Source organism: Convolutriloba macropyga, chromosome 9 (genome assembly GCF_964194025.1).
Source record: "Convolutriloba macropyga chromosome 9, txConMacr16.3, whole genome shotgun sequence".
Lineage (NCBI taxonomy): Eukaryota > Metazoa > Xenacoelomorpha > Acoela > Convolutidae > Convolutriloba > Convolutriloba macropyga.
The window spans coordinates 65729979-65742096 of record NC_134476.1 but is presented as its reverse complement, the minus strand read 5'-3'; the positions used below and the strand labels follow the sequence as shown (position 1 = coordinate 65742096).

At 34.0% G+C, this 12118-nt stretch overlaps 1 protein-coding gene across 1 annotated transcript in view; it reads right to left on the bottom strand.

Annotated features, from left to right (window-relative positions):
• Positions 1–12118, bottom strand: part of LOC142346291 (neural cell adhesion molecule 1-like) — a 98307-nt gene that overhangs the window by 20432 nt on the left and 65757 nt on the right. Inside the window, exon 11 of the mRNA XM_075398806.1 lies at positions 10750–10921. Coding sequence (XP_075254921.1) covers positions 10750–10921 — 172 coding nt within the window. The remainder of the gene's footprint in view (positions 1–10749; positions 10922–12118) is intronic.

Here is a 12118-nt window from a genome sequence, read left to right as displayed (position 1 = left end):
GAAATATATTGATTTTGCTATAAGGGGACTGCAACCCCCCTCACTAAAGCGAAAAGCACATGAACGGCGTATCAAGAAACCTAACGAAAGTTGGGATGACTTAAAAGAACATCTAATAACGCAAGATTTAACTTGTATAGTTATTAATGAGAATTCGGCTAAACAACCTTCAGACAAAATATCGTCCTTAGAGACTCAAATTAAGGAACTTACTAGCTTAATAAAAAGTAACGAAGTAAGTGCTATACAAAGTACGAACAACTTCAATAGAGACCCGAATATAAAAGCACGAGCCAATAATACTAGGTTCTGTGAGTATTGTAGAAATCACGGACACTCTAATTCTACTTGTAACAAAAAGAAGTTAGACGACGAAGTACAAAAGATTAGAAAGGAATTATTAGAGCAAAAAGAGACCAAGCCTACATTTAGTAATACCAACAGACGAGGTGCTTGGAATAACAACCAATACAACAGTAGAAATAATAGTTATAATAACAGAGCCCAAAACCCAAATTCCTTTTGTAATAACCAGAACGGCTACAAGTACGGCAATAGATTTAACCAAAATAAGCAATATGACCAAAGATTTCCCCGCGAAAATTCATTTCGGCAAAATGAATATGCTGCTAAACAGTTTTATGAGCGTGAAAACAGCCAATTCAATAGAAATCAAGCCCATAATAATACAAGGCCTACTTTAAAACAAGACACAAAGTCATATAATACGCAAAATGAAAACAACGTTCGTTGGATTCAACAAGAAGAAAACAACGTTGACTATTGTGACGCTATCTCAGATTTATTTCCTTTAAACTAATACGGTCTCCGAAAAATAAGAATAACACATCAAATCCAAACGCCCGAATTTTTTTGAACTTATATCACTTTGCTACCGGAGACAATAAAAAACATAGTGGCTTAGAAATAGAATTCATTGTCCCAGGATCAACTTGAACTATAATAAATTACCCAACATTTCTTGAGCTTAACCAATTGGGGCAACAAATAAACATCCAGACTTCAGGCAATAAAACAAGAACCTATAACGGTTCTGAAATACGCATGATAGGCTACACTATACTAACTTCATACTTTGATACAGACAGGAAATATAAAGCAAATCATAGAGTATGGGTTACTGAGGAGAAAACTTCTAATTTACTAGGAGTGGATTTTTGTCATACCTTTCTTAAAGCATTATACTTTGACATCCCAGCAGTAGAACTGAAGACTAGCGATAAAGGAGTTCTTAGTTATGGCTCGCTAAATAATGAAAAGGAATATCCCCAAGTCTCTAAATTTAATGCAGTGATAATACATCAGCCCTTATATATCCCACCTAAGTCTACATTTCTCTACAAGCACAAGTGTAGTGAGCAAAATATATTTCCGAAAGGCACTTCTTTTGTACCTAATAGGACTACAGTAAAAACCGAGTTGTGCTTTACAAATACTATTTGTACTAAGAAGGAAAAGCAAATCTCCCTACTCATTGAAAACCACAAAAATCATCAAGTTACACTAAATAAAGGGATAATTGGATTTACTATATGTGATATTACAAACAACACACAAAAATACAGTATTCGTGACTGTAACGAATTTACTTATTCTGTTATCAATAAATGTGAAGAGCTTGATAGTTGCTTTATGTTAAATACAACTACAAATACTATATCCGAATCCACTGACCTAACTGCTGAGTGCATTAGATATATTAACTTTGACGAGCGTTCAATATTCGACGCCAATATGTCTATTATTCATACTATATCTAGAGACTTAGTATTAGACAAAGGGTTCACTGCCTCCCTCATTAAAAGATACCCCAACTTAAAAAGAAATATTCTACAATACTTTAAAAGTGTTGGATCGGAGAATGAGGCAGACCACGAGCTAATACATTTTCAAGATGAGTATAGTCAGCAAATGATATATAGCCTTGTAATGAAAGAATATTATAACTCTCCCCCATACGAAGCAAGTAAAACTTGTTCAGTATTTTGTGAACTACAAAAAACACTTATGCTTGACGGCATAAGATGTATTGCTATGCCTAAGATAGCATGTGGCGGAGAACCCAAACTGTGGAAAAGAATAGCTAAAGAATTAGAGGAACACTTTAAACACACAGGAATAACTATTTATGTATACATTAGTGGCAAAGAATTACAATTAATAAATAATATAGAAAATCGCCCTCTCACTGACGAGCATATCGCCGAAATAATGGAGCTATCCGCAGGAGAACTAGTAGAGAAATGTAAAAGCGAGGATGAAATTGCAACTGACATTTCTAAAGAGGCAAAAAGGATATGCCAGCCCAAATCAAAAGAACAATTTCCAATATTCCGCTCAGCATATCAAGTAAAAGAATTAATAGATAAATTTACTACGAGTGTACATGCCGGACAAAATACTCATTCCAATAAAACAGAATTCTTACAAAAATTCGATTTTACACAAACCGACTTAACTGAGAACGAACTCTTCCGGCTTGCAGATATACTACTTACAGACAACGATGTATATTCACATCATAAATATGACATTGGCTGTACTAAACAACAATTTAATATACCCCTAATCAAAAATGCAGAATTCAAAAAGCAAAGACCTAGTAAAGTTTCCTTCCATTTAAGGGATAAACTCGAATTACTGATGGACGAGTTAATACAAGCAGGCATTATAAGAGAACTAGATGAACATGACGATATGAACAGCTGGTTCGTTAACCCAATCATAATCCTTCCCAAGAAGGATTACGTCAAACTAGTAATAGATGCTCGCTATCTAAACTCTATTACTGACACAAGTAATTCAAGTTGGCCGTTAGAACCACTACAAGTTCTAATAACCCGAGTAAATGGATCATATTTTACAAGCAGCGACCTTTCTTGTGCCTATCATCAAGTGCCGCTAACGCCCGAAACACAAAAGTTAACAGGATTTATAATAGGAGGAAGACAGTATACTTGTCAGGTCGGCTTCTATGGATTAAAACCACTACCCAATTTCTTTAGTAAATTAATGCACTATGCATTTGGACCTCTTATAAAAGAAAAGAAGGCTATCACATATAATGACGACACACTACTACAATCTAATACTAAAGAGGAAATGCTCAATATAATAAAAGAATATCATGCTCTATTAAGAAAGGCTAACTTAAAAGCCGCACCAGATAAAACAATGTTCTTTTTACGAAAAGTAAAATTTCGCGGACACGTTATACCAGAAAATACACTTTCTCCAGTTATATCGCGTATTGACGACATTAGAAATTTAAAGACTCCGGAATCAAAAACTAACGTTCTTAGCGTATTAGGAGCAATGGGATTCTACTCAAATTATGTGATAAATTTTCATATAGATGCTAAGCCCTTGTACAATTTAACAAGAGGCGATGTAAATTTCAAATGGGAAGAACAACACGAGAAAGTATTCAATATACTAAAAGAAAAGTTCGCACATGATATATCCCTAGCAATTCCAAATGCGAACTACCCCTTTCATATACATGCTGACTCGTCTAACTTAGGCACTGGTTGTATACTTATACAACAATTCCCTGATAGAAAGAGAATTGTATCAGCGAACTCTAGAGTATTCGACAAAGCTGAACAGAAAATGTCCCCACAGCATAGAGAATTATGCGGAATAATATCTGCACTACAAACTTACGAATTTTATTTAATAGGCTCCTCATTTCCCATATATCTCTTTTGCGATCACAGGCCAATACTATTTTTATGGTCCAGGCGCGGACAACTTTCGCACAGATTTTTCAAATATCAAGTCGTCCTAACTAAATTTCAGAACTTGAAAATCATATACACCGAAGGTAAGAACTTAGCATTTCCTGATTTACTGAGTCGACAAGTCCCAATAGAGGAGGCAAAGAAATTTCAGATTGAACATAAAACAATACCTAAAGATATAAATTTTTACACTTCGGATTTAAAGCCAGTCTCTTACTCTGTGTTGCACAAAGAGGATAAAACAAACTCGTCTAACGATTCTTATCCTATACTAGCACAAGTACAAGGTGGAACAAGAAAAGTAATGAATATATCGGATAATGATTTTAGTATTTCTGACGCACCCGAAGGATTTACAGACTCTTGTAATGCTATACATAATGTAGCCGACTATTTCAAATTTGGCAAAAATATAAATCAAATAGTTAAGCTCACAGATAGTAAACAATCGGATAATATATATAGTGAAATACAAGAAGAAGTAAACTATGTAGAATTGGACGACTCAGGATATAATGACGACGAATTTAGTGACGTTATAGATAAATTAGTCGATCCAACATTAATACATGCACTAGAGAAGGCAAAAGAAATCTACAAAGAACGTACAAAGGATTATACTATTATAGAGTCAAAAGCACTACATAATGAGAATGTCAAATCAGATTGCTCTGATTTGCTAACGAAGTTAACTGAATTTGCTAAAAAGGCACAACTAGATATTGACACTATACTACAAGAACAAAATAAAGACCATGTATTATATATAGTACGGAAATGGATAGAATCAGGCAACGAACCTGAACACTACTACATGACTCGACAATGTAAAGCATAAAAAGCTTACAAGAGTATATATAAGTTATTACTACTAGATGAGAGTTATAAACTACTATGTTACAATAAACCTAATGAGAATGGTTCATTCGAACTAAAGATATGTATTCCTATCTCTCTATTTCTAAAGTGCTTCGAACTAGCACATAGTAACCCAATGAGTGGCCACCGTGGCGATGCTAGTACCCTAAACAATATATCCAGATTCTTTTACTGGCCTGGAATGTATAAATGGGTTACGATGTTAATCCACGATTGTTTAGATTGTCAAAAAAATAAAAGTAAAAGACACGATTTAAACGAAGCACCCTTACAACAATGGGGCGAATTGGAGACAACTCCCTTCCACACTATACATATAGACCATAAAGGACCTTTTCGGCCTTCTAGTAATGGCAAGCACTACTCTCTTGTAGTTGTAGATTCATTCTCTAGATATGTACAAGTATATGCTGTTAAGTCCGCTACTTCCGACGAGACTATAAAACAAATGGAGAAATTTATAACTAGCTTCGGAATACCTCAACACATAGTGCATGATAACGGTACTGCTTTTATGAGTAGTGATTTTGTAAACTGGCGTTTTGAGCTTCGAATTACACTGAGGCCACGAACAGCATTTTCCCCTTGGACTAACGGGAAAGTAGAAATTCAAAATAAGCACCTTACAAACTATCTTAGACACTTTCTAAATACTACTGGAAACAATTGGGCAAAATTCGTTGACAAATTTGCATTTGCGCATAATACAGCAGTGAATTATAGTACTGGTTATACGCCGTACGAGATTATATTCGGAATAAAGCCACAAATACCTTTTTCACTTAGACTAGGATTGCTGCGGGATAATAAGAAGAATTGTATATCTCAATATTGTCAGGACTTGCCGTCAAATACACATTGTAAAAATTAGGACTCCGAACATTATTTAATACACAACAGCAAGTTACTTCGCCTAGTAAGTCATTTAAGCCACAGCATATATCTACCCCATATCCAAGAGGACCTCTTAGTTATCCACAAACACCTCATTCCCCCCAACCGTTAGCACATGATATAAGTCCCTTTAACTTTCACAGTAGTTCACAAGTCATTACTACACAACCTACAACCCCACTGGCTAATAAATCAGTAAATTAAAAATTATATACTACTGAACCCAGAAGGTCAGGTAGACAAGCAGTTGCTACAAAAATATTTAATGATCCTATTCCATGGGACGCTTTAAAGGAAAAAAAGAAATAAAAATTTTAATACACACAAAAATCCTTACAGAACAAAATGATTTTATTATTAGCCAATCAAATTCTAGCATTTATAAATAAAAGGAGAATAGAAACTCCAAATTCTAAAAACCAATAAAAAATGAAAACTTGAATAGAAAAATGGGATAAATATTCCCAAACTATGAAAACCGATGAAATTGCACAAACTGGTTTAAAAAATGGGAATATCTTCCCAGCCAATAAAAAGAAAGAAACCGCCACTAAAAATGGGAATATTTGAGACATATTTCTAAAAGTGAGATGAAACAGCCCATTTTCTACACTATAAATAGGGAAGCAAAAACGCCAACAATCATTCTTCCTTCTTCATCTCTCTCTGTCAACGATTAAATGCATATTAGGATCAACGACAAACTAGCCAAATTGAAATCCACTTTCTTTCCTGCTAACGACCTAAGCGTTATTTACGCTACTTTCCTCTTTTCCGATTTAACCACGAGACTTTTCTAGTAAAAGACACATCAAGTCTATTCGCTGCCTTAAAATTCAACTTCGAATTTAAAATCCCTTCAAGCATTCATACCTTCACTAACATAATTGAATATTAAGATGAATTCAGAGCAAGAAACAGTTGAGCTAACCAGCTTTCAGTTCCCCGAGCCCGATCCAGAAGTGTTGGACGAAATAATTGAAGTAAGTAAATTTATAATTCTTCTTTGTTCAATTTTCTACCCTTTCAATATGAGAGTACCTGTAATTGTACCTCTAATAATTTCCACACTACTCTCAATAAATGGAGCCAACGCAGACTCCGAATTTAAAAATACTCTAGAGAAAGTAAAAGTTGGACACTTTGATTGTTCTAAAATGGATTCTAATAACATGTACTCATTAAACAAAATGGCTCCATGCGATATCGATACTGAGAAAATAAAAGTAAGCGAGGCAACTGCTACTATTATGCAGCGCAATTATAAGACTAAATTAGAAGCAACTATGTGTAAAGCTACACATCAACGCCTAAAGTGGTATTGTGATACTTTTGACGATAGTGGTTTATCCGTTACACAAGCAACTATTAGCTCAGATATTAAATTAACAGCCGAGCAATGTCTCGAAGCTAAGAAAACAGGGTCCGCGACTATTAACACTCACAAAGTTCCATTTACAAAAAATGTAAAGAAAAAAACAGTTATAAATAAGGGCGTTATTGATAAATACAGTAATGAGTGCACAGAAACAGGATGGATCTACCACGATACTTACGTATATGCAAGGTATTAAATTACTAGTAAATTTAGAAGATGGAACGGTAAATAACCACTATAATATTCCCCTGCCTTGTAGCCTAAACAAAAATGGCGGTGACAGTGGATCAACTGATCCTTATGCATATACATGGGAAAATAGAGAAAATTGTATAATAGAAGAATTACACACAGCTCCAGTAAAAATGATACAAATAGATAGAAAATATTATATAGTAAGAGAATATGAAACTGAACCTGAAACAACAGAAGCTGTTATTAGACGTGCGCAACCATTTAAAGGGCCATGAAATACTTTTATTTTTCAGATTTATAATAATCCACAATCAATTTGCGACTCAAACAAAATAGTTTATCCTACTCCTTATAGCTCATTATATATACATTATGAAGAAGGATTCGATATGGATACAGGAAAGGCAAAAAAAACCAATTTCAAATGTTGTAAAAAATACTTATATAAATAGCACAAGAGGCAAATTGCTTGTAAAACGAACTTCATATATAAATGGAGAGCCAAATATTGATCTGCACTCAGGAATAAATTATGAAGCCCATATGGGAACGAAATTTGACTATTACGAATATACTAATATAAGAAGACTACAGCTTTTAGATTTACAAACGATAAAAACCGATTGTGAGTTAGAACGTGCTATAAAGAGAACAAATTTAGTCTATTCGCATAGTAATCCACGTATGGCTGGATTCTTACTAACAAATAATCGCTCAATGTTCTTAGAGACGAATGATAAGGTTGCATGGCTATATCATTGCCCACAGTATTTCTCACCCTTACAAATTATGGAGAAATGTTATAATAGAATTCCAATAATGTATCAAAATAAAATACATTTCGTTGATCCAATTACTAGAAAGACATACACTAGCGCTGAAGACCGATCGTGTGTAGATAAACACGATAATTTGTTTCAATTAAAAATTGAAGATGATAACTCCTGGGTTGAATTAACACCGGGTATAACTAGAGTCAAAGGACCCTCTGTTTTTGAGCCTAATATTGCTCCACAAAGATTAACTAAATACAAATTCCAGGATAGTGATGAAATATATTTATTTACTGATCAAGAATTACAGAAATTTTGGCGCGGAATTAAATTCAATAATGAAATGAAAGACGCTATACAAACTTTCTCTAAAGAACTTGTTGTTTCTCAAGATAATTTTAAAAGTGAAGATAGAACTTATCTTAACTATCCAATGAGAACAGTCTACTTAGACTCTTTTACTTCTCCTAATTTCTTTGATAACCGCTATATAGAAAAGTTCGGTTATACACAATTTATCTTAGAGCAATGCGGAATTTATTTTGCCGCTTTTCTTTTCTTGAAATTTATTATTCAAATTGTTGTAACAATTGTAAAAGCCCTACAATTACATAAAATAACTGGAGCTTCTGTTAATTTTGGCAAAATCATCTTATTTGCCACTTATAATATTCTGTTCACTTCTATTATGACTTCTATCTTCAAAAATGAGCCAACCAATGAGAAACAGCCAGATGATGCTGAGCATTTAGTAACTGAAATGAAAGAAACACATTTTAATTTATATCCACATATTCCGCACCCATTATATAGTGCAATTAGAAATGAGAGACATGAAAACAATGCTGCAATAGAAGAAAATGGAGATAATCCAACTTCTCCCGTCTAAAAGCACTAATGACTTTAAAAGATATGTACGACTATTAATAAAAACACAAATAATTAGTTTGTTATATATATATATAGAAAATAAATATCTTATCCATAATACACACTTATGTTGTTTTTATTTTTAGAATTTAGGATACGAAGGTGACGACGACATGCCGGATCTAGACGACTTCATTCTCCCCGACACCTTCGAGGAACTAATGGGCCAGCAACAAGAACCACCAGAGCAACAACCAGTACAAACTACACCAGGGAAGAGTATGCAAAATATCAATACCGGGAGAGGAGAAAAAAATTAGATTTAACAGAAGTAACGATTGCTCCGACAGCTACAAACTTGAAGCCCACAGCTACAATTTGCCCTATACAACCACGAATCCTTAGCATGAGTCAACGATTAGAAAAGCAGAAATTCAACGAAGAAAGAACAAGGAATAGGCAATTCAGAGGACACCCAAATTTTGACTGGGGCCTACAATACAGAATATTACCAGAGGGAAACATTTATAAGGTTCAGTCTTATAACTCGAAATTAAAGACATATCGCCTAAAGAACATAGCACTCGACAGACAGAACTTAACAGTCCCTTACCAGTTTATAACAGCAGACCTCAACAACGAGCGAGATACATACACACTAGGACTTGAGCAAAACTTCTTACGAGAGAAGAAGAAGAACGCAAACCTGATGAATCGAATTAAATTTTTGCAAAACAAAATAAATCAACTCGAAGGAAACCAAAACTAAAATCTCTTATTCTTAATTTTGTTTTTAAACATGTTTGTAAATTTTTATATATAAATTTCTATCTAACCTTGTATATCCAGCCGGTTACAACAAAACCTGCTAAGTCGCCGGTTGAATGTACTGAAAATGGGAAAATGGGAACTTTTTTTCCAAAACTAAAAAGGGATGTTTTATCCCACTTTTTAAATGGGAAATTAATTCCCACATTGCTGACTATATATAGGAAGCCAATTTTTATATCAATCAGTACAGCACAGTTCAGTTTCAGTCTATTTCAGTTAGTAGTTGATATTCCGTTCTTCAATCACCCAGTTTTATAGCTATCACCAAGCATTTGTTCAACAGTTGTTAACCAGTTCTTCTCGTTGAAGTTACCAGCAGTTGTTTTGTTTGTTAACTAGTTTTAACATATGATATCAATCTTGCTTAAATCCTTATTTATATTGTACCACCCCAACTGTTTTTATAAAAAAAAAATTAAATTCTATTCCTTTTATCTTTAGAACATCAAAGCTAAACTCACTTTGTATACTCCCATTTAAGCGGCGAGTATACTCCCTCCCCATTGTAATTAAGATTTGGGTTTGAAATCACTCAAAGTCAAACTATCCGAGTTCATTTCGAAGTGAATCAATTATTTTTGTTTTTATTTTCATTCCCAGCAGTACAAAAAAAATTTTAATAAGGAATAAAAAGCGACATCAGAGTATGCACATTAGATTTACAGATTCTGAGAGTTCTCTGATCAGTACTGATTTACTATGAGTCATTGCTTGGGATACTGTACAGTCATGACCCGTACCTAAGGTTCAGTGACAATCAATACTGATTCAGAAGTTTTACTACTGATTCAGAAGAATTTCAGAATCAACTGTGGAGTGACTTCTGAATTTATCTGAATCAAAGTAAAATTCTGTCAAAAACTTGTTCATACTTAAGGTATAAATTATCATCATTATCTTCAGTTTATCTAAATCTAGACGGTTCTGTAAATTTTCATACTGATAGCGATTATAAATACCTGTGAATTTTTGTACTTTTAGACCATTTTTAATTAAACTAAAAAATAATAAAACTGAATCAGAAAATAGTTCAGAATGAATCACTGAATAAGCCCTGAATCAGTCAAATTCAGTGGAAAATGTACATGAATTTGACTTTGATTCAGTACTGATTTCGAATTAGAGTTAGGTACGGGGGAGCAAAGATTAAGTAATGTAAACTAACACTGCACGTCAACTCTGAATTCCTCAGTTGTGACTCCCACTTTATTATGAGCATGGCATGCATACACTCCTGCTGATGTTACCCTGTCCAGTTTGGAGAACCAGAGGGTGGAGGAAAACCTCTTGGGGTGTGGACCCATCCACGTCTGCACTCCAAACACACTGTCTTTGTACTGAAAAGGAGGGGAAAAGTGAGAAAAAAGTAGGGTAGTTTACAGGTAACAGCTTTATTATGTGGGGTACATACGGCAGCTGTTTCAGCTTGAGACGATTTGTCTCATTTTGGTGAGATTCTGTGAGAAATTTACTTCCAACTCACTTTTTTTGTATAAAAAAATTAGAAAACGATCTTTTCTAGTGTACTTTTAAGCATTAATGTGCACTAGAGAAGTTTAGTTTCTAATTTTGGTAATTTGTAGCAAACGGTGAAAATACATATTTTAGCTGTGAATTGTGGTGAAGTTTTCTGAGTCACCGAAAAATTATGTACGAAATTTGCGGTAAAAAAAAACAACTTTCACCACTTATCCGTATTTTTCGGATTGTTCCTCGACCCGGGAGACCAATTAGTATGCATAAGCTTTTTAGGTAGCTGGCTCATCAACACAAATTAAAATTAACTATAATTTATTTTAAAAAATTAACATAATTGATTAAAAAAAATTTAAAAATTGATATCATTGACTAAAGGCTGCGCTGCTAAGCTTTTTGCAAATGCGACGTGACAGACAAAAAGAGCAGCGGAGGAAATAAATCTTGCCAACTATTCCAGAGGGTAAAACAACACGCCACATGGAAAAGATAAATTAACTCTTTCGAAAATTCGGATCTATTCTCTCTCTTCAGATCCCTCCCACATTGCCATTTATGATCTCAGGTACAAATTACGTGCTGTTTTATAGCAAGCTGCACATTAAAAATCGACGCGCCTTTGAAAATGCAAAATTTTTATACCCACTAAGATTGAAAGAAAAACCAAAAAAGAATAGATCCAAACAGTTTTTACCTGTTTTTGTTGATGGCAATGAGACATGTCCTGACACATAAACTTTGACAGCGATTGCTTATTTGAATTAATTTTCACAAATAAAACGCCTTAATCGTTCTGTCCATTGCCAAAAATGCTTTTATAGTCGGTCCCACAAAATAGAAATAATGGTACGCTCAAAAAAGTAAAAAAAAAAACATGGAATTGAGCATAAATTTGGTCATTTTAATGCCAGTATTTTCTCTTTATCTCTTGTTCATCTTTTTATTTACATGTTTTAAATTTGAACTTCGACCTTTGAACTTGTCCGGCGAGTTTTTGAGACGTTTCACATTTGTGAGACACGCTATCGTTAGCATACGCAACTTTGTTAAGCTTATTA